At 44.4% G+C, this 23,543-nt stretch overlaps 1 protein-coding gene across 1 annotated transcript in view; it reads left to right on the plus strand.

Moving 5' to 3' along the window:
* Nucleotides 1–23,543, plus strand: part of NFAT5 (nuclear factor of activated T cells 5) — a 138,266-nt gene that overhangs the window by 68,766 nt on the left and 45,957 nt on the right. The window contains exon 2 of the mRNA XM_061370382.1: nt 4,115–4,404. Coding sequence (XP_061226366.1) covers nt 4,332–4,404 — 73 coding nt within the window. The 5' untranslated portion in view covers nt 4,115–4,331. The remainder of the gene's footprint in view (nt 1–4,114; nt 4,405–23,543) is intronic.

Raw genomic sequence — 23,543 nt, forward strand, 5'->3', positions numbered from 1 at the left:
GGTGAGAACACCCAGGAGAAAGATTTAGTTGAACATTGTAGTTGCTTTTGTAGCTTAAATCTTACCCTGATCTTGGGCAAGTCAAGGGAGGTTGGAGGCTAAGTTCCTGACTGAGAGTCATTAGCGAAGGTAACCCTCTCTCTTCCCTTGCTTTATCAGGTTCAGCCTGTTCACATGAACATCTTCTCTGCCTTGGGAAGCATAAGCAGCTTTTCTTTCCCAGGTAATTAATACCAGACCTCCGCTGAAGGGTATCAGAAATCAGTGACTGTTCGGTGCTGGGCTTCTGCAAACAGCTCAGAAGCTCCCCTGTGATTCAGTGAAAAGAAGTGTCCAAAAGAAGAAAAAACATAAGTAAAACCAATCCTGTTAAGTCCTCCCTGCTGCTATCTACCAGCAGTCAGAGACAAGGCTCAATTAATGTACTACTTCATGGCATCCTCTGAACAACACAATCAGTGCCCTCCCTCTGTGACACAGGATCCTCTGCCATGGGCTTTAGCTGCTGCCTCCTGCATTGGTGAGACCCTTCACTGGTGTATCCAGGGTAACTGGAATTTTGTTTTTCATGTATTTCCACCATACACCATTCAGGATAAGCATTTGTCTTAACGTTTGTCTAAGGTGTGAGAGTGGGTCACTCCATGGGTTGGATGGGTGGTTCAGCAGCTCTGCTTAATGAAACAGTTTCTATTGCCTTCAGTGAATCTGTGTCCTGGCTCAGTGTGTCAACGCTGGGTATGTGCAATGTCCTGAACACCCTCCTGGGCTCTGGCTGGTGAGGTCTTTCTGTTCACCCTATTGTGCCTCCTCTTTTTACCTCTCTGCCCCTTTCAATGTATCTTGTAACTCAAGCTGGATTTCAAAACTGTTAGGTAAGAAGGTGCAGCCCTGCCTTCCCTGACAGCTCCTCTGCTGTGTGCTCCACATGGATTTTTTATGTGCTGGGGTGCATGGGAGGAGTTTATGGCTTCAACTGGATTCCAGTAAACCTTGTACTTGTGTTTTGCTGACCTGTCTTGCTGCAGTTATTTCCCTGAGTCCCACTACTAGGTACTGCTCCATGCTGCACTCTGGACTAATTTTATTTAGCCATTAGAATTCTAATTACACAGGACTGCACTCTCCTCCCAAAGAGCAGATTATCTGTTTCTTCAAATTTGGCCTTTGACCATTGCCTCCCCTTCTCCAGTGCCTCTCCTCCCATTTTCAGATGTGCAGTCAGTCCTGGGGACACTGGGGAGGGAGTTCTGCCTACCAGTGGCATTCCCAGCACTCAGTGTCCTGATCAGACATGGAAGCCCAGGATAATGCCTGGGTGGCTGCAGGACCACTGTGCTCCGGACACAAATGCAGTCTGTATTGGTTGGACAGAGGTGCTTAGCTTGTGCCTTGAGCAGGAAGAGAATGTTCTTGTGCCACCTGCAACTGTCCTGGCAGTTAAACCAGTCACCAGCTGTGGGGTGACCTGTCCCTGCTGCAGTGAAAGTCCTTCAGTTGTGCAGCTGCTGCTGTGCCAGCACATCTGGGATTTTGGCACTGTCCAGTCTGGCTGGCCAGCGATGGATTTTTGTGCTCCACAAAGGCAGGGGAGCTACCTGCTCCATCCCAGACTGCTCTGTCTCTCATCATTCCTCTCTCAGAACTAAGATGTGTTTTTCTTCTCTGCCACAAACCATCTGCTGGTAGCACCTTCTCAGAAAGCTTTTTTTCCACCATTACTTAGGAGGTGATCATAGCACAATCTGACATTTTTAATCCTGGATGCTTCCCGAATGATTTTGTACTGCCAGAGTAAGGGTAGCTCACTCTCTTCTCAAGGCACTCTTCCCTTTCTGGGTAGGGCAACCCTTGCCTGGCACAGAGGAGTTCACCAGCCCTTCCAGAGCTGGCAAGTACATGATTTCAAAGGAGGGATCCTTCCCTTCAGCTCTTCTGAATAAGACCACAACTTTTTTTTTTTTGCCTCTCTCTGAAGTTCCCATCATAAAAAATAATTGACAATTGCTCAGTAAATTTATCAGCAAATCCTTTTAATTTCATGATCATATAATCTGAGCCTGCCAGTCTGTGCAGTGCCACGTGTATTCTGCCCTCCTCTTTCCTCCTGCACACTCTGATAGCTCTACAAGGCCCCTGTGCTGTTCAGCCTTTAGATTTGGGCTTTGAAATTATTTCTTGGGTTTATAGTTGGTGTTTTACTTAATTTCAGTCACTCAGTATTGCTCCATTTGGGAAATTGCTTTGCTGGTTTTCATATTCTTAGGCAGCCTAACAGCTGAGGTCAGCTGTGGTCCTGCAGTCACACTGAGCTGCACTGAACTGAGCTGAGTTGAACTGGGCTGTGCTGCTCTGAACAAGTCTCACTTCTCCACTGCACAACCTGCCCTGTGCTGGCACTAGCACTGAGCAGGATGGACTCCAGCTGCAAAAATGACCCCACTGCAAAATATCCTCAGTAACACCACCACCATCCCACCCCTTTAGCTTTAGACAGCTTCATCAGGCAGTGGTAAACCTGCTGCCTGCAGTTCCTGCTATTTCCTATTTCTCGTGCACAGGAATGAACCAATATCTTTTCAGGACAGCAATCAAGTTGTAACAGCTAAATGCAGCCTGTGAGTGCCATGGGTAATACACAACTCTTACTGCACCCCGCATCCTCCACTAAGGATCCCCATCACACCCACGTCAGCTGCCCATCCTCCTTTACAGAGTGCTGCCCACCCCAGCTTCCCATGGCCTTGTTCTCAGGGTCTCAACTGCTTTTGGACATGGCACATATCACCTCTTCACCCTCACAGACAGCTGGTATCACATACAGCTTATCAGCAACGAGACCATGAAACCGTGCATGAAATGCCTTCAAGTGGGATTCTGTATCTGCCTCTCACATTGCTTCCCTTTGCTCCATTAACAAAAGGATGGTTTTGCTCTGGTAACATTTCCAGAATCAGCCCCCCAAAACCCTGCTATCTGTATGCGCTTCATCTTTTAGTGAGTGGAATTTTTTGCCAAAGTTAAGAACTGCCATGCAGAACCTGGCAGTGGAGCATAACCCTCTGAGAGTCAGCAAGTCCTCTGTGCCATTGCCATAGCTTCACTAAACAGCCAGCCACAGAGAAATGTTGCCTGTAAACTGATAGCAGAGTGATTACAGGAAAACCCTCAGGAAGACTTTAATTTGGGGGCATACTTGTGCCTGGCTTGAAGCAAATGAACAATGACCTCACATGAGGCCGTCTGCCTGCTCCACTGGAGAAGTCCCTAGGGAGACCTTAGAGCAGCTCCAGTGCCTGAAAAGGCTACAAGAAACCTGGAGAGGGGCTTTGGACGAGGGCCTGTAAGGACAGGCCAAGGGGAATGTCTTGAACCTGCCCGAGGGGAGACTGAGCTGAGCTCTTAGGCAGAAGCTCTTCCCTGTGAGGGTGCTGAGGCGCTGGCACAGGGTGCCCAGAGAAGCTGTGGCTGCCCCATCCCTGGCAGTGCTCAAGGCCAGGTTGGACACAGGGGCTTGGAGCAAGCTGCTCCAGTGGAAGGGGTCCCTGCCCGTGGAAGGGGGTTGGAGCTGGATAAGCTTTAAGGTCCCTTCCAACCCAAACCAGCCTTGGATCCCGTGTTTCTACGATTCCCATTCTGTTTGCTTTGAAACATACACTCCTTTACCTGGATCAACGCAGAGCTTTCGCTCCCGCTCCCACCCTCACCCTCATGACCAGCACCATCAACCTCAGCCTCACACTCTCCCTCACAGACCGGGACCGGCGCCGTCCCCGCCCCCGCTCCATTCTAGACGCTTCCACGCCCCCCGCCGCCACCGCGGCGGCTCTTCCTCCCGGCGGCTCCCCCACCCTCCGCCACCTCTTCCCGCAGGCGCACTGCGACGCTGCCAGCGACGGGAAAGAGCGCGGCAACGGGCTCCTCTGCGCAGGCGCGTAGGGCCAGCCTGGTGGGCTGTTCTATCTCCCTACCACCGCCCGCCGGAACGCATGCGCGGGAGGGCAGCGCTGGTGTTCCGTGTGCGCGCCCCCACCCCCGGCTGCCGCGCAGGCGCACAGTGGCACCTGAGGAGGCAGTCGGGCTCGTTCCGTTGGGAGCAGCCGGTTACTGTCAGAGGTGGCGGGTGGTGGTGCCCGGTCCCGACAGCGAGCGGAGCCCCCGGCCTGGCCCGACCCGGCCCCATTCGCGGCCCCGACGTGAGGAGAGCCGCGCTCTCGCCTGCCGGTGTCTCGTCTCCCTACCCCGGGGCGGCGGAGGCAGCAGCGCCCCCCTCCCGGCCCGGCCCCCTCCTCCCGCCGCCCCCCTCGCCCCTGCCGGGCCGCGGAGCTGCGATGCCCTCGGACTTCATCTCTCTGCTCAGCGCCGACCTCGACCTCGAGTCCCCCAAGTCCCTCTACTCCAAGGGTGAGTGTGGCACCGGGCCGGGAGGTGGGGCCGCGGAGGGGGAGCACCGTGCCCGCGCCGTTAGCCGCTGTTAACGGCTGGCCCTGCCTCCGGGCCCGCGCGTCGGGCGGCCCCCCCCTCCCGCCCTTCTGGCGCCGGCGGGGAGCGTCGCCCGCCCCGACCTCCCCCCCGCCCCCCCCCCGCCGGCGTGCGGGCCGCGCCGGGATGCTCGGCCGAGGGGCCCTGGCGCCCGCGTCGGGGCCGAGTCCGGCTCCCCCGGCCGCATTCCTGGCCCGGCCGCGGCGGCCTCAAGAATGTGTCCCGACAGGTTCCTGCGCTCGGGGCCCTGCGGCGGCCCCCGCGGGAGCGGCGTCGCGGCGGGGGGCTCCCCCACCCCACTTCCTCTCTCCCCGCTCCCTGCCTCGCCGCCGGTGCCGGCCGGGAGCGCGGCCGCGGCCCCGCTGCCGCCCGCTTGACTTCGCCGTTTGGCGGCGCATCCGCAGGGATGCGGCTGGAGACCGACGCTGCCCCAGTGGGGGCTGGTGGGGGGGGCAGCGGCTTCGACCTGGAGCTGCGAGCGCAGAGTAACGGGGCGCGGGCGGCTGCAGGCTCCCCGAATTTCTCGGGAGGGGGCTTTGGCCTCGAAGCGACCCTGAACGCTCTGATTTGGGTTATGAACTGGCCAGGGGGGCCCGAAAGTAGAAGGCTGGTTTCCGTTCTGATGATGGGTATTGATACCAGGGGGCTTGGAGCATCTCTGGCTGTTAACTCTTGGAGCAAGTGTAAAACGGCATCGCTGGGGCGTGGGAAGTAGAGCCTAAGGGAGAACGTGGGGAATATTAAACCAAGAGAACGCCTGTTTTCATAGAATTTCTGTTTTGAGAAGCGCACACTTACCGAGGGTGTGTAAGTTCTGAGATGTGCTACATGCCACGCAAGTTCTTAACCTCGCCGTTGCTTATTTGAGACTTAAGTCACTAGAAGTAGTTTGTTGAGCACGTCTGCCCAGAACACTGGTGGTGGGGAGCAACTCTGCGGGGTATGACAGAAGAAATTGACAGTCTTTTATTAGCTGGAAGGTACCTGAGCGGAGTTCTGTATTCTTATGGGAAAGATTAAACTTATAAATAATTTCTGGAGCTAACTGCAGTGTGCTCGTAACTCAGAGTTGTGTGTTGTTAGTTGTGAAACTTTAAGAAATAAAAGGACTTTAACCAAATCAGAGCACACCTTTAAAGCTCTTAAAGTGCTCTAGGTTATTGTTTTGCTGTTTAGAGATCTTAAAAGTTAGTGCCAATTTGTAATAGTCTAGAAATTTTGTTTAAGATGTTCCTGCAGGGGCTTGAGGTTCTGTTCCCTAACCCATACGTATGCTAGTTCATTTCAGTCCTAGTGAGGGTGAGAGAAGGGAAAAAAGTATTTTGAAGCAGAGAAGCTTGATTAAAAACATCGAGGTGATAAATCCCCATTTAAGTGACCATTTATTATATTGGATATTTGAGAAGTGTGCAGTGTGAATTGGTAAAACATTTGAAATAAAAATGTTCTATGTAAGTTACTAAACTTCTTTAAGGACTTTTGCTTAACTGAGCAGAACTTTGGAACAATTTGGTCTTACTATCTGATGTTCCAACTTTTTTTTATATTTAATGGAATGGCTGAGATCCTTTTTTCTACCTGAAACAGACACTCGGACTGATTAATCAAGAGTGTATTTTTAATTCTGGTGGTGTTGATACAAGTTCAGAGCTAGAAAAGATCTAGAGAGGGATGTTTAGTCCATCTCTATCCTTTTCTTGAGGGATGTTAAGGAGATGCCATGATGAGCTGTTAGATCCTGCAAGATGGCACATGATAGAGGTGTCTGGAGCAGTGAGTGGTTATAAAGAGATTACAGCAAGGTTGGCTTGTCATGTTTTGTCATAATAAAAGATCAAGGAGATGTTAAGTTGAAATGCAGCTTAATTAAAATTTAGAGCCAGTGAATACGCTTTTCCAGGGTGAATAACAAAGCGATCGTCTCTTTATTATGATGTATATCAGTATGGTGAGGCACTGGAATGGGTTGCCCAGGGAGGTTGTGAATGCTCCATCCCTGGCGGTGTTAAAGGCCACGTTGGACTGAGCCTTGGGTGGCATGGTTTAGTGTGAGGTGTCCCTGCCCATGGCAGGGGGGTTGGAACTAGATGATCTTAAGGTCCTTTCCAACCATAACTCTTCTATGATTCTATGATTTCTAGCTGGATTTAGGAAAAAGGTGGTTAGTGTTATCTGGTTAATCAGAATACAGTTCAGTGTGCTTTTGGTTTTTTTCCCCTCTGTATGTACGGATAAACTTACCCTGTGGACAGATGTTCTGTATCAGAGTATGAATACAGCTGATACGATAAAGGGAAAGGCCTGAACACAGTGAGAAAGCCACAAATATGCATTTGTGATGAGGGTGTGTTAGGAGCATGTAGCTTCTCATAACTGCTCTCCTTTTAGAAATGCATCTACCCTGCAGTTTGGAATCCATCTTGCAGATTGAACTGGGGCCAGGAACTTCTCCTCTGAATTGCATTCCTGTGTGTGAGTTAGGATGGTTGCGGTTTAGCGATGCCCGTCTTGTATGTTTGTCAGTGACGATCCCTGTGGTGTTCTGGAAATGCAGAGATCATGAAAGCAAGAGATTGAGGTGGTCCCGGGAGTAACGGGGGTTTCTAAGATCCAAACCTCAGTTAAAGTGTGGGAGAGTTTTAGAGTGTTGATTAAAACACACTTGCCTATTATTGAAAGTGAAGTTCTATTTGAAACCTCAGTGAATCAACATGCAGCTTCTGCTAGTGCAGTTTTTAATGGTACTGTTTGTCCCATTCTGTGGGGAGATTGGGTTATGTCATCAGTCATGCTGCGTGTGAAGGCTTTGGCTTGTGTGGCCATCTCAGTTAAGACTTTTGTTTTCATATTCCTCAAAAAATGTTAAGCAAAACTAAAAGCACACAAACCAAAGGTGACATGGCAATACAAGCAAAGGGAGAGTCATTAGTTTAAAATTTGAGTTAGTTATTTTCATTTATGCATGCCTTAGGAAAGGGAATATTTTTCTTTGAATATTTAAATACTTCCAGTTTTCACTTTTGTAGTGTGGTTTCATGAGTGGTTCCAGCCAGTATGAATTCCCACTTGCTGAGTTCAAGCAGTCTTGTCCCCTGCCTGTTCCTTACAGCTCTGTGCATGCCAACTCTTGTGGCAATGTGGAGAGCTGGGTTGAGGAACTGGTCATATTAAAATGAAATCTACTCTTCCCCTATTCCTTCTTAACAACAACAAAAAGGAAAAAGGGAAGAGAAATGTTGGCTTTTAACCAGGTGAGTATCTTTGTCATGTTTGCTGTGGGTCTTTGAATGGCTTGTGCTGACTCAAGGGAAGGACATGTGGAAACTAGTAGTGGGGAAGGGTGGGACAGCTTCTTTCAGCAGCAGTGCCAGCTTATATTGGCTTAAAATGATAGTGAAACCATACTTAAAGTTGCAGGCTTCTGGAATATGACTGATTATAGCTGCTGGAAATAAAAGAAATACGAAGTCTTGATTCCAAGGCCTGTTGCTGAAGCTTGTCCCCACAGCTCCTGAAAAACTGAGTTGTGTAAGGACTAAAACCTGTCTTGTGATGTTTAATCAGTTGGGATTTTTTTTGAAGTATATCCTTTGTAACCATTGCAGTATTTTTGAATGCTGAAAATCTTTAGAATGTAGTGGGTTTAGTTCCCGTCTTTATGTAACATACGGTCCTATTTGAAATAAAACAACCCAAATGTGCATACAAATTAGTAATGTAGTAAAAAAATCACTGGAGCATAAACCATAAAACCTTGAGGCTAGTTTTCTGTGGTTGAATATCATATGTACCATTCAGATACAACACAGTTACCTATTCATTGTCAACAGGCAGAGCTGAGAAACTGATTAAAGTAGCTCATCAGGTGTCAGGTACTAAAGCCAAATTGATTAAATATGGGATTAACTTAGCAAATACATTCATTTTGAACAAATAAAGTGTATGTTTGTTAATAAAGTTGCGTTTTTGAACTGCAGCAAGTGCATCCAGAACTTTTTAGTCATCGTCTCCCCCCTCTGATCTTTCTTTACACAGCTGAGTAACTGTAAAACGGAGACTTTCTGGAACTTGGAAGCCTCAAGAAAAATGTTTGTAGTCTCCTGAATAACTCTTTTGTCCTAAATATGTCATATAGTTAGAACTCAATTTTCTTCCATGATCAAATGTTACATGACGGTAATCTACTTGTATTTACTGAGAATTGTTGGTACAACACGTGGTTTTGGGTGATTTTTTTTTTTTTTTTCCTACGAGAACTTTTTTCTTTCCATGATCCAGAGGATAACTCTGGTAATTGAATTATCAAAGAGGGATGGAGCAGATGCTTTATAAAAACAGGAAGAGCCTACTTTTAGTTTTGAACTTTAGCTAGTACTAGCAGTTTTTAGGAATAGAAATAATACTTAGCTTCTTTTTGTAATAATACTTAGCTGCTTTCTAGCTTGCAGAAGGTGCTGTGGTGGACAAGCAGTGCTGAGTGATGGACTGCATGCACCCGCCTGTTGCAGCTCTGCCAGCTGACCCCAGTACCTTCTGATTTAAGTCAAGGAACTGGTTAAATTCTGTGTAAGCCCTGTAAATGTCTATTTCTACTTTAAATCTTACTAGTTTATTAGCTTTAAAAACAAAAGTCTGGAAAATACTGCTTTGAGATGAGTATGTGTGGTGCTGGGGTAAGGAGAAGGATTTTCAATTCACAGCTTTCCACACTGTAATTTGAATATTCTGGTGACAGCGCTGTTTTAACAGACCCCCTTTCCCTCCCATCTGTTCTCACTCATGTCCTGTTCTCTGCATTGTGCCAAAACAATTGTTTTTTGTGGTGGCAAGATGAATGGGATTGGGAAACCAATCTAGAATGAGTATCCTGTACTTCTGATAAGATCGGGGAGAGCAATGTTAAAAAATCCTAAGTGTGCAGCGGCACAGGTGGTGGTGTGAGGGCAAGAAAAGGAGGTATTAAGGACTGGGATTAAATGGTGGAGGAGGTAGCAGGTAAGGTAGAACTGAAAAACTGGCTTTGCAGTGGAAAGAAATGCTCCTCATGTTGTGCCTTCTGTTGCATTTGCTGTGCCTGTGCTCTTGTGCTTAACACCATGAAAGCCAAGCTTTCTGCCTGGGCTGTTTTTTTGGGGGATAGATGAGGGAATCCATGTCTGGAGCTTGGGAAACAGGGCAGAATATAGCAGCACCTCCCGTGCTACAGGTGTGAACGGAACAGTGTGAGACTGTTCCTGCAGTAGGCTCTCCAGTGCTTGCCTGGAGAATATATGTAGTGTAAATGTGTGGTGTGGGTCAAGGAGTAAAGGGATCAAGAGGAATTAAGTAAGCTTTTTCTTTAGTTTTAAGACTAGCTGGGTTTTTTTAATTGTCAATTTTACTCATTTTGGATACTTAACATCTATGGAAGATGTTTTATTTTTGTTTTAGAGATCTCTCCATGTATGCCCAACACTCTTTCCTATTTAAGTTTAGATGTTAAAAGGAACCATGATCAGAGAGAATATTTTTCAGTCCCGTGGAAAGATTTGAATATTGCAGTGGGGAGCTGGAATTTGACATGGCTTAGTGAGACCTCAGTGTCAGCATGGCTGCTTGTCAGAGTAGTGTGTTTGCAGTGATGGTTTCACAAGAAAATGGGCTCTGGTGTTTTGTCAACCCGGCTGCTCCTTTTGAAGCCTGTGGGCCATGAATGTGTGGTTCCCTGCAACCAGAGGTGTTTGCTCCAGACTTCTACTTGCAGAGTTAAACGGGTACATTTTATTATGTTGTCTCGTATTTCAGCAATCTTAGAGAGTTCTCAGGGACCCAGAGGTTAGAAAACTGATTTAAGTTACTGCGCAGATATTTCTGATTGTGGATGTGCTTTAGAGGAAGATGTGATTTTGCAATAGTTCCCATCCATTTTAGTCTATTTTCGGCTCATCACATTCTTTGATGCCAGGTTATGCCACTCAGCATCCCTTACATTACATCAATCAGCATCATCACACCTTGCGTTTTATTTTGTTCTGGAAAGTTCTTTTTGCACTTCTGATGCTTATCAGAGATCTGCGAATCTTTAGAATGTAAAAATATGGAAGTCAGGAGTGCTTGTGCTTCAGTTAATTGAGGATTGTGCTTCATCATATTTGAAATCTGCTGTAGCTGTTCATAAGGGGAATCCAGGGGGAACTGCTGTTCAGTAGTCAAGAGGCATAATTTTTTATCTCATGTTTCCCAGATTGTAGGTTAGGATTTTTCTATTTTTATAAAGCATCTGATTTTTATTTATAAGTTTTTGACAGCATAGTTACCTTTTGGGGTCTGTTGACTAAAAATTGTTGTTAGTTTGAGGCTTGGATTTTTTTTTTTCAGATTTTTGCACTGGTATGTATACTGTTAGTTTTATATGGAAGTATATTTCTTTTGAGTTGGAGAAAACAAAAGAGAAGTAATGCTTTGGCAATGGCCTGAACCCATTTTGAAGTGTAGATAATGCTGCTAAACCCTAGAGGGAATTGATGAGTGTCCAAAGTGCAGGTGAAGTAAGGCATGTGATCATGTCTCTGCAGTTTATCACGTTTGTTATCTTCTCTGGTTTATGTAAAGAGCGAACTGATGAGGTTGAATATTCGGACCGGTTTTGGCTTTCTCATCTGCAAGTACAGCAATTATTTTAGGAACTGACTGAAATGAACTCTTGGATCTAACTTTGAACTCTGGTGTAAAAGCAGATTCTGATGGGCACATAAGAAAATCTTAAGTATTTCCGATTTCTGAAAGCGTGCAGTGCTTTGTAAGTGTTTGATGGAAATGCTCAGAATCAGTTACATTATGTTATTAACTTGTGTAATTCTGAGTGTTTTGTATAGTGAATATCATCAGCTGAACTAAGAGGAATGTTTTCACTGTTTATATAAATAAATTCTGAAGAATTGTTCTCCAGTTCCCTCAACTACTTGTCCCTCCAGTAGTTGGAAAGGTAACCTTACAAAGTTTATAAAAGTAAGCAATATGCCAAAGTAATGCAAAGTTTTGATGCTGAAAGCAGATTTGAGTTGCTATGAAGTTCAGATTGTTTGGCAAAGGGAAGCTGGACAGCAGTCCCTGATAATGTCCAGACAAGGTGAAGCATATAGGAAAGATAAAGACAGTAATAAATGTTTTCAAGTATTGGAGTTCCATTCCCGTTCAGAAACTTTGACATTACAAGCCAGTTGTTTCAGCTTCTCATTGTCCAGAGGCCTGTAGTTTTTTGTGTGTATTCACTCAGCAGAAGAATCTAAGTTTTGATAGCTGCAGAGGTCAGTAGCTTCTATTAACTGTGACAGTTTCTGTTGTCTTCTGCTGAGGGAACATGACCTTCTAATGGGACTGTTAACTGGTAGTGGTCATGCGAACGGCTTTGTGAAGTGGGGCAGGAAGATGTGAGTTATAAATTCCAATCTGCCTCTGTTCAAACTACATTCTGCTTCCCTGTGTGCTTCTCCTGGGAGAGTGTTGATGGCAGCAGTGGCTTCTCCTGGGCTGCAGGCGGTAGTGGAGTTCTTGTTGAGCAGGACTGCACACCTACGTGTTTGAGTAATGTTGAGTACCACTAGTAATGTGTTTTTCACAGTTCAATCAGTACATCTGCCTTTGCAGTGAGGTTCCTTTGTGTGTTATGTGTATACAGGTTTAACTATCAAGGCTGGTGCTCCACACATACTTAGCAGGTTCTAACTGTTTTAAACTCCTCTCTGCATTTGTTAGAGTCATACAATCGTTAAGGTTGGAAAGGACTTTAAGATCATCTAGTTCCAACCCCCTTCCATGGTCAGGGACCCTTCATGCCTGACCATGTCTCCCAAGGCTCAGTCCAATTTGGCCTTGAACACTGCCTAGGATGGGGCAGCCACAGCTTCTGTGGACAACCTGTGCCAGCACCTCAGCACCCTCACAGGGAAGATGAATGCCACACCGCTCTCATTCAAACTAAACTTCCCCTGTTTAAGTTTGAACCCATAATAGATAGTGATAAGTCATGAAGAACTTCCATCATCTCTTGTCTGTGAGTGTATTTCAGTGTGATCAGTGCCCTTCCTTAGCCTGTGTGCAGATATCATTTGGGAGTAAATCTTTGTTTTTCTTTTAGGGCATCTGAATTCTAGATAGGGCCATCTGTCTTGCCTTGAAACTTGAACCACCCCTGGAATGGAGTCGCTTTTTAATCAAACTGGAAGGAAAAAAAAAAGTTTTCTTATTTTGTTTTCTGAAAGGATTCAGTTTAAGCTTCCCTAATTTAGTTATTTGCTGCCAATGAGTAGAAAAGGTTCTTTTGGAGGTGTGGCACCAAGGAAGGGATTATATTGTTTAGAGTACCCCTTGCTGTGCAGGTATCTCAATACATTAATACAATAGCAAAAGAATTCATTTAGGAGGATTACTACCATTCTGCACGTGATCTTGAGGCGTCTACAGGCTTTATTTGTACTTCATTCAGCTTTTAGATATAGAGGAAAGACAGCTGAAGTACCCCGGGTGTTTGCAACAAACACTTTATATAGTGGGTTACTTAATCAGACTGAAAAGATCTTTTAAGTTTAACAGCATATGACTTCTGAGAATCTGGTCATAGCAGCCTATAATAGCTCTGTTTCTTGGGGAGCAGGGTGGGATAGTCTTAGGGAATGCTGGAATTCTCTGTAGGAGGTAGGCTGTATTCATCTAGATGTAATCATCTGCACGCTTGCGATTTATCCCCATGAACTCTAACCCTCAGAGGACTTGCCTTCTGTTACGTTGTCTTTCCTTGAATCTGTGTCAAGGTTTAACATAGACAAGGTCTTGCATGATTTAACTGGAGATACCAAACTGAAGAAGATTTAAATGAGGGGGAGAGGAGTATGAAAGCCAGGAATGGTATAGCACAGATACATAGGCTGTGCTTGTTTATTATTTTTCATGGCTTCAGAGATAATATGCGCCCAATACAACGTCTAAGCAGCAATTTAAAACAAAAGATGATGGTGTGGTTCAAGCCCAGCCTGTAACTCAGACCTGCACAGCTGCTCTCTCACTTCCCGCCTTCTTCCCCTCTTGCTCCCAGAGGGATGGTGAGGAGAATCGAAAGAATGTAAATCCCACAGGTTAAGAGCAGTCCAGTAACTAAGGTGTAACACAAACCACTGCTGCTACCACTAATGATAAGGGAGATAACAAGGGGAGAGAATATAAAATGAAAACGGGAAAACAATAAACAGAAGTGATGCACAATACAGCTGCTCACCACCCGTGAACCAATACCTAGTGCGACTCGAGTAGTGATCTGGGCCTTTCGGGTGACTCCCCCCGGTGTCTGCACTGGGCATGACGTGCTGTGCTATGGAATACCCCTTTGGCTACTTCAGATCAGGGGTCCTGTCTCTGCTTCCTCCTGGCTTCCTGTGCCCCTCCTCACTGGCAGAGCATGAGACTGAAAAGTCCTTGATTGGAGTAAGCATTACTGAGCAACAGCTAAGACATTGGTGTGTTATCAACATTGTTCTCAGGCTAAAGTAGAAAACTCAGAACTGCACCAGCTATTAAGAAAAAAAACACTGTTACAGCTGAACCCAGGACAGCTGTTTTTTTTTTTTTTTTTCCTTTTGTACACCACTTAGTTGTGGAAAGAGTTGATAAATGCTGTGAGTGATAAAAGGATAAATGGTTCAAGAAGCTGTTAGATTTGTAGAGGATATATCTACTTACGGAAACCTGTAAACTAGGGAATTAGCCTACAGTAGGGCTCCTGTTAGTCCATTCTCCACCTAGCCTGTAGTTGTGCTTGGGATTGCCCTGACTCAGGTGCAGGACCTTGCACTTGGCCTTGTTTAACTCCATGAGGTTCGCGTGGCCCCACCTCTTCAGCCTGTCTGGATCCCGTCCCTTCCCTCCAGCGTGTTGACTGCACCATGCAGCTCTGTATGGTGTTGTCAGTAAATTTGTTGAGCATACTTGACCCCCCTGTCCATGCCTCCGACAAAGATGTTAAACAGCATGCACCTCATCAGTTGCATCTCTGTTTATCTGCAGCCTAAGGGAGCCTTTGTGCGTATCAGCAGCATTGCTTGTTGGAAAGAACATAGGGCTCCTAGATGCAGAGCCTGAGATGGAACTGTAGCACCTTGGGCTTGATAAAATCTTACTTTATACAAACGCTGTCCATAACACTGCTATTCTGCTACAATAGCTGCTGTAGTGCTAAATGTGACAGAAAGCTGAGCAGGTAATCTGGGACTTGTGTGCCATGCTCTGAGATGACTTTTGATTGCACGAAATGTGTGTGAAACATGCAGGCTGTCTCTCATTACTTCAGTGTGCTTTAACATTGACACAGTTTCATCTCCTAATCTGGGATCTTGCAGTACGAGCAAGAGAAGTTGGTGATATTCAAGAGTCTTGGGCTCCATCACTTGAACACAATGCATCTTATATGTGAGTTATTAATCAGTTTATTAGAAGTGGTGTTACAGACTTCAGGCCTTAAGCAGAGCTTTCTTTTAACTGTGCCGAGGAATATTGTTTGTTAAACATAGTGTTTGGTTTTAGAGATAGTGTTTATCATCAAACACAGTACTTGAATTACCAATAGAAACCAAAATGCTGGTAGGAACTATAAATGTTTCTCAGTTTGGGGGATGAGAAAATATTTTTTAATATCCGTATCTTACTAAAATGAGTAAAGGGAAGGAGGTGTGAGGGTGGTTAGCAAGCCCAAGATGCTAGACACCATAGAATCATAGAATAGTTAGGGTTGAAAAGGACCTTAAGGTCATCAAGTTCTAACCGCCCTGCCATGGGCAGGGACATGTCACACTGAATCATATCACCCAAGGCCTCATCCAACCTGGTCTTGAACACTGCCAGGGATGGAGCATTCACAGCCTCCCTGGGCAACCATGTCATGTCTCATGAACATAGCCTCTACACCCAGTTTTATAATAAAATCCTGAATCCAAGAGATGGTTGCAGTGTATTGAAAGTCTCAATACCTGTACATTTTTGTGCTTCAGGTTAGATACCGTGGTATCAGATGAAAAAAGTGCATGTATTTTTCATTGCTGCTGTTGCATTTCTTGTTCCACAGCAATTGTAAGAGATGGCAAAAATAACACTGGGGGAAAAAAATGTGCAATCCTGAAAGGGCTGAGAAAAGTCATTTCAAGGGTTTTGGAACTGATGGTTGGGTGGACTCCTCTGTGCCTCCAAACTTGGATGGTGCTTGCACCTAAGGTATGAGCATAACTGTGTTTCTGGTGAACTTTGATTCTGAAAACAGTCCTGGTGTTTTAACATGGTTGATAAATAGCTAATAATGATACTCCTTGGTCATACTGTATTTGGGTTTCTTTGAACATTTGAGAAATTAAGTCTTTGTGGTGGCAGAGTGTGAGGTTGGGAAGAAAACCAACTCCATAAAATCCGTTGTAGTAGAGAATCACAAATAACAAAATGCCATTGTTACAACAACTGTATCCAAGAGTGTTGCATGGGAAAATGAGGTGATTTGAATTCGTTAATTGAATTTTATACCTGTCATATGTGGATTCTTTCCAAACATAAGCTTAGCTCAGTTTCCTGCATGCTAGGCAACATCAGATTTACTGTTTTGAATTCTTACAGCATTGTGAACGGATTGAACAACCCCCCCCCCCCCCCATATTTTTATTTCCGCTACCATTTTGGGTTGCTTGAGAGAAATGTCATCTTCAAATGCTACTCCTTATATGTGATTAAAGCCTTTCAGAAATGTTGCCGAGGAGTTGAACTTCATTGGAGCAGTACCCTGTTGTGTGCATGTGCGTGCAGTACTCTTCAGTATGTCATTACCGATCCATTTCTTGAAGTGGCAATTACCAGATAATGATGTTCTGTCTTTCAGAGGTGTGTAAAATTGCGTGCAAGCAAGACACAGGATTTATACTGCCTGTCTACATTTAGAAAAGTACTCTTTGAGCTGTGAATGGGGATGACTGAAACACAGCCAGGAAAGCTTTATTTGATATTTGGATAGATGCCATAAATAGAATTCAGCAAACACATGCCTTTGTCAGTTGTTGAAATTCAACTTTAAAAGGGTTAATTTGTCAACCCTATCCTGCTGTTCAGAATCCTGAATATTGAGATTAACAGCTTTTCTGAAGGTTAGTGGAATACTGCAGTAGCTGATTTTGTTCAGTTGTGAATTGCTTGCAAAATTACCTTTTTACTACTAGCAATTTTTGATACTCATACTTGTGGTTTTTTTTTAAAAAAAGGCAAGAAATAACATTTAGTTTTCATTTTTAAGTAGAGAAGATAATGATATTACAGCTGTGATAAAAGTTTAATGACGTTGGTTAATAATAATTACTGATCATCTTTCTTAAAATAGGTCTGTCTTCCAGCAAGCTCTTCTCTCTTTGCTAACACACTGTAATGTGCATTTCAGTAGCAGCATTTGCAGGCAAGATTTGGATTTTACAGTGTCTGGTTCTAGATCATCAACACAGAGTGCTTAGATCCCCTGCTGATTCTTCAAAGTGGAGCTGCACTGCCATAAACTTTTTAATCATGAAGTTTTCTAATGTGGTCAGAGCCATGGCATCTGCCTTTCCCTATGTGCTTAGGAGTTGTGTTGATTTAGGGTTTGCTGCTTTTGTCTGAAGCCAGAGGGAACTGGAAGGAAGATTTTCTGTTTGGCTGTGTAAAACATCCTTGTATACACTGCAGTTTCTTTGAAAACCTGCCACTGTTGCTGTAGCAGCAATATAATTCTGCCAGCACTGATAATAACAGGAGCACTGGCGGGAAGACTTGCTTCCAGTCCTTTACTGCTTTACCATCTACAAATGCTCTGAATATAATGTGGCAGATCAGAGGGAGGGAACAGTAGTACTCTTTAGTTGTTTCCACTGACCTCTCCTTAGACGTGTTATTGAAATGAAATAGCAGTACAATGTCAGGAAGCATGCCAAGTGTCTTCACACCTTCATTTGAGAGATGTGTGAAAAATAGTGTTCTGGGTACTGCTGGAGAGCCTGTTCAGAATACCTTAATGTCTCCAGGAACAGAAGGCTGTAGTCTTTACGTATTTTAGGTACATTGTTGATTTGAACAGAGTCCTATGTTTAACCACATTATTCTGAGATATACTTGAAGACATGAAATAAAGACATTGTTTTAGTAAGTGTTACCTAGCAGATTGAGCACTGGATGAGATCAGTTTGACTATGTGCTGTTGCTGGCTGGCAGGGGAGCCTGGGAGGTTAGGTTCTTCTTACAGCTCAGTTTCTGCATTGGCAAAAACAGGAGTAATCAGGATGATAGCTTTGTAGAATGTTTGAGGGTGTCTGCATCGTGACTATAAAGTAGTCTTTTGCTGAGCATCATCTAACTGTTCGAAGATTCTATGAACTATAGTCTTTTTCTTGCTCTTTGACGTTTTTGACATGCAATTATGCAACAAGTATCTTTATGGTGTAGTGGGACTTGGCAGGGAAGGTTTATGGTTGGACTCGGTGATTTTAAAGGTCTTTCCCAACCTAAATGATTCTGTGATTCTTTGAATAATTGCTGCTTTTTGCCTGTTCGTATGTATGCTCAAGTAGGGTCTTCCCTTCTTGCTTGGTATGAAACTTAAACCTGCCTTCAGGGCCGTTTGCCTCATTTTCACTACTGCTAAGCAAGCCCGTGTTAAATCTACTGAAGTTGTAAAGATGTTAGGCAGCACAGAAGCTGTGGTAGTCTGTAACGTATCATAAATCCTCTTTTAACAGATACAGAACAAAAGCTGATTTACTCTTTTATGTTGTCTAATCTTTTCTTCTTCCAAATCTTTCTTGTAACTTTATAATATAAAGTCTCTGCTGTTCCTCAAGCAGAGCTGCCATTGCCTGCAGTTGTGGTGAGTCTCACTTAATGCAAGTGAAAGTTTGGATGTCCTCTGGAGTACTTGAAAAATACAACCAAACTAAAAAGAAAGGGGGAGAAAACCTGCACAAACCCAAACTCCCAACAGCAACACAAACATCATAGTGGAGTAGAAAGTACTTTAGTGGTCACAGGTTCATCTGGCCTGTGCCTGTCTCAGGCTGTTTCTGTTATGGTTTTATGCACTTGTCCATCTCTCCGTCTACTAGTTGCCTTTCTCGACTCTCAAAGCTTCCTCTGCTTCTGAGCTGCTTACTGGGTCCTGCTTATCCTGCTTTGGCTTCCTGTCTGTAGAGTCCCTGCTTGGTTCACCATACCAGGCCTGGCATGCCATCTTATGGGATAACAAAGTATTCTACAGGCTATATACAAATTGTTTGATTTGCACAAAGGTATAGGTATGCATTCTCAATGTAGCTGTAGTAATGTTTTGTCTTGTTAACTTTGAGGCAAGCTGTATTTTCTATACTTTTTGTCTATTTATGTCTCTGTTTTCACTGCAGAATTTAGTCCAGTGTATCCTGATGTTACTTCTCCCAGTTTACCCTAGATGAATGAAGCGAGAGCAGTCACTGTGCTGTGAAGGATGGACTATCTCTGTTGGTTGTCATGCCTGTTGTACTTAAGGGTGGTCTAAGTTTTCTGAAACATACCCTCTGTTATCTGTGCTGCAGTAAACATACCTGTTCAGTAAATGGTATTTTTGGGTTCTGCAGAAAAACCTGCTTGTCTTTGAGTTTATGGAGGGAGCCGTGGGGAGGGCTGAGAACTGGAGAGGCTCCTCAGCCACCTCTTAGGGGTTCTTCCTGGCAGGCAAAATAGTCTCTTCAGAGTATTCCCACACCAACCTTTTGCACACAGAAAAATCCACAAGGGTCACATGGCATAACATTTAGCAACAAAGCAAAGCTTTCATTAGATGGTGAATATTTAGAGCTGATGTAACACTATCCTTGTTCCCCGCATCATTCGTTAAAAAACTCTTTGTGAACTAAGCTGTGGTGGTGGAATCAGTGGCGTACAGTCAACTCGACCATGAAACTATATTGTTCATCATAGATACTGGACTTCTGAGTAGAGCAGAACTTGAAGTTAAACAAACCAACCTCAGGGTCTTCTGACAGATTCAGAGAACTAAATTTTTTAGGTGTAGAATAGATTTTGGTTTTAGCATCTCTTGTCCACAGAAGTTTCTGAAAGATGCACAGCTGCACATTCAGTTTTATGGAAATGCAGCTACCTTTGGAATGAGGGGTCACAGTCAGGCCCTTAGCTGACATTTGGAACGTTGGTAATACAGGTTTAACCCTAAACTCTGTCTTTACATAGACTAATTGGCATCATAGAATCTGTATACATGTGTGTATGAGTACTCTGAACCTGATCTATGTGCTTAGCTGGGGATGTGGTGAAGTATGAGCATCATTATTTTTTCTTTTATAGAGTTTTTTTTAATTTGCTGAGCATGTTTCTCCACTTGCCTCACTTACCTCCTGTGTAGGAGAGGATACTTGAAGGTTCATGTATTTCTAATTGATTTTTAATCTTTGTTCCATATAAACAGCTCTCTTTGCCTGCTTGCTTGGTTGTTTTTTTGATCAGCTTAGAGTACATCATTAGAAGAGATTTCTGCTTAGATGCTGCCAACTGATTAGAAGAATACACCAAGGTTTTTTCTTAATCTCTCGTATGACTGTCATGTGCTGCAGCGAGGAGATGGCCTTGGAAGAAGCAGCCAAATCTGTACGGGTATTAAAACATGTTGAGATGGGTATCAGTGGGGATCAAATGCACAACGTCCAGTGCAGGGAGCTTATTAAAAGACAAGGATTAACTTTGCTGTTCTCCAGGAGGTCATGGAAGTGGTGAACTATTTCCAGGATGTGCCTACCCTTAAAGGCAAAAGCCACCACCACCAAGTGGAAGATGCCCTGTCTCTGCCTGTGTTGCAGACAGTTTGGCTGGTTTTCATTGTCACCCATTTATTGATTGTGCTCTCCCACATAATTGCCTTTAGAGTAGGAAGGTGGTCATTACCATTTAGCCTAGGGCTAGGGATAAAAGGAGTGCTGCTTAAGGATCCACCAGTGTTAAAGGGGGTGAAGTCACAGGAGAAGATCCCCATGGTGGAATAGGCAGACAGACGGGTGGCCTGCGGAAGAACAAGGATAGTTGGAATGGAGGTGGGAGCTGTAGCTGTAGCAAAGTTAAATGATGTCTGACATCTTTGTTGTTAAGAGGGAAACTTCAGCAAAAAATTGGATTTTTCACATCATGATCAGAAATTGATTTAGAGGGCATTATGTGCAGTGGAAGGATGTCTTCATGCAAAGGCAGAAGCAATACTTCTTTCCCGGGTTCCTTTCTTTGTATTACTACCTATGTGTTGTCAAAAATAACCTGTTAACTTTCCCCCACTATTTCAAGTTTAACTGGCTATTCCACTGAAATTGATTACGTGAACCTCCCCGAAACAGGAGGGTATAGGGGGAACTGCATGCCTGAAAAGCAGAAATGGCTGTTCTACTGCATATTGCTCTCTTGGTTCTGTAGCAGGATCCTCTGCACCTGTAGCAATCTGGAGAAGATGACCTTTCCAGATGGTGATAGCGGTCTCCCCCTACGTTAGTTGTGACCTCATTTGCTAGCAGGTCAGGGCAAAGTTCTGCATCACATTTGTAACTTGGCTTCCGTGTGTGGAAGTTCAGGATGGCCTGGCCTTGCTCCTGGTACAAAAGAGCAATGCACAGGGAAATTATTGGCCTATATAAGCCCATTCCCCAACGTTTAAGGCGCTCATGGCAAAATGAGGATGCCGGCATTCATCATGGATGAGCCTGCTGTTGCTTTTGAACATTGAAAATGGGTATTCTGTGCTGTTTAATGTATCTTCTGTGCACCGAGTGCTGAGTTACGAGAAGAAGCTCTTTGGTCAACCATGCAGAAGGATCTCAGTTAAATTTGTGATAGGCTAAGAAAGCCTCACGGAAGTTTGAGGACAGACAAGTCCTTGCAGTAGTCCTAACAGTGCAATTTAACAAGGCACTAGATTACTAGAAATTGCAGTTTTTAATCTGTACAGCTGAAATTCCTGTGTAGCTGCAACGGAAAAGTCAGTCAAGATGCATTAAAGGTAAGTAGCTGTAGAAAAGGCTTGCAGGTGCTGCATGGGGTAGAATACTGGATCCATGTGTACTTAGTTTGCTGTGTTACAGCTGAACTGATTATTGGCAACTACTTTCGTTAGCTGTTTTGGGGAAACTGCTTCTCTTTCCTCTTCTGCCTTCCGTCCTCTTGAAGTGACAGCTTCTATTTCTGTTTCAGTGTTAAACTTACGTTATTTAACAAGAGACCTTCTACTTGAAAGTGATTTCTGTTGTGACCATAAAAGATCATTCTAAAATGAGAATTCCTGTTTTGCGTTACGAGGGAGAGCCCTCTCCATGATAGGAATACGCATGTTTTGGAAAGAGTGGGACTTTCTTTGGGATGTGTCCAAAGTTGGTGACTTCTCACAGAATCTTAGAGTTGTCTTAGGACTCCTAGGCAGGAAGCAGTTGTGTTGTGGTCCCTTTGCTCCCATAAGCTTAACTGCTGTGTTCCTAAGAATAAAGTTTAAACGGAATCACAGTTTCTTATTTGTAAGGAAGCATCTAATGTTGCTGATCACAAGGCATGGTGTGTTTCTGAAAGGTCCTTTGATACTGTGGTGATGAGAATGGTTTAAAAATTTCAGTGTAGCATTTTCTGTTGGTGGTGATGGGGGAAAGCTGGAGTACTTAGATTTTGGTGTAAGGTCAGATACCTGTCACTTAGCTGGGTTAGTCTGTGTGTAGGAATCTAAAAACATTCCTACAAAAGGGGCAAATGTCTGTGTGCAGTGAGGTGAATAGAGTCAAATAGGAAGAGAGGGAGCGCTTACAAATGTGAGCTTGCCATTGTGACCCACCAGCATTCATGCAATCACAGAATCCCAGACTGGTTTGGGTTTGAAGGGACCTTAAAGCTCATCCAGTTCCAACCCTCTGCCATGGGCAGGGACACCTTTCACTAGAGAGCTTGCTTCAAGCCCTTGAACACTGCCAGGGATGAGGCAGTCACAGCTTCTCTGGGCACCCTGTGATAGGGCATCACCAGTCTCACAGGGAAGAACTCCTTCCTTATATCCAACTTAAATCTTCCCTGTTTAAGTTTGAACCCACTGAGATCAGATCAGCTTCACCCACTTCTTCTTACCTTCTGTGGGTTATTTTGCCTGCATCTTTCCGAGTCTTCTTCTCTCTCCTCCTCAAAGACACAGCTCCTATCACCAGCTGTTGGGACTGATCCAGATATGTGTTGACCCAAGGAGATGTTTTTGTGCTGACGGATGGTGATGCATCCGGCCTTTTCACAGGTAGCTTTTGTTCAGTTCTTTCAATTTAAAATGACCTGATTTCAGCTGTGTGCAGCAGTTTAAATGAGGTGAACATACCTTCTAGGAGTGCTATATATCCTTTCGTGTATCTTCAGGTTTTGTTGCTGCTCTTGCAGCACTTTGGGAAGAGTGGTGGGGATACTTTTCACCTGAGACAGTATGCTGGCTTCATTCCCATTGATAGCTAGGTGTGCTGGAATGCTGATTATTTGGCTTGGGTGCACTGTTTTTGATGTGCTGCAAAAACCAAGCAAGTCTGGTATAATATTACTGAATTAATATTTCAATTCTGAACTCTTTGTTTCAAGCAATACACTGACAAAAACTTATCTTCCTCTGACTGAAATTTGGCATTTTTGGTTGTTGACCTAATTGTTCTGCTCAGTATAGCCTCATGAAATGCAGCTTTCTGAACTGTCAGTGTAACTGGCAGGAAGATCGAAGTTACAAGCAGCTGATCTCAGATAAGAGGTTATAAGGATAGGATAATCGGATAAAGGGCAGTTGAAGAAATTTGACACTTGCTGTAAATCTGCCTCTCCCTGCATGTCCTTGATTTCAATAGTAGAATTTGCAAAGCCTGGGCTCATCTAGTTAGTTTTGTTATTTTGAGGGAAGGTATGAGATTTGGGAGTTTATTATAAATAGGGTGTGTACTAACTTACTACATGAATGCAGGTGAAGGTTTGTATGTGGAAATGAGTTTATGTGACTCAGCTGGTCATAAGTA

Source organism: Neopsephotus bourkii, unplaced genomic scaffold, assembly GCF_033783945.1.
Source record: "Neopsephotus bourkii isolate Nb327-2 ecotype Australia unplaced genomic scaffold, CSIRO-AGI_Nbou_v1 NB_1541, whole genome shotgun sequence".
NCBI classification, from domain to species: Eukaryota; Metazoa; Chordata; class Aves; order Psittaciformes; family Psittacidae; genus Neopsephotus; species Neopsephotus bourkii.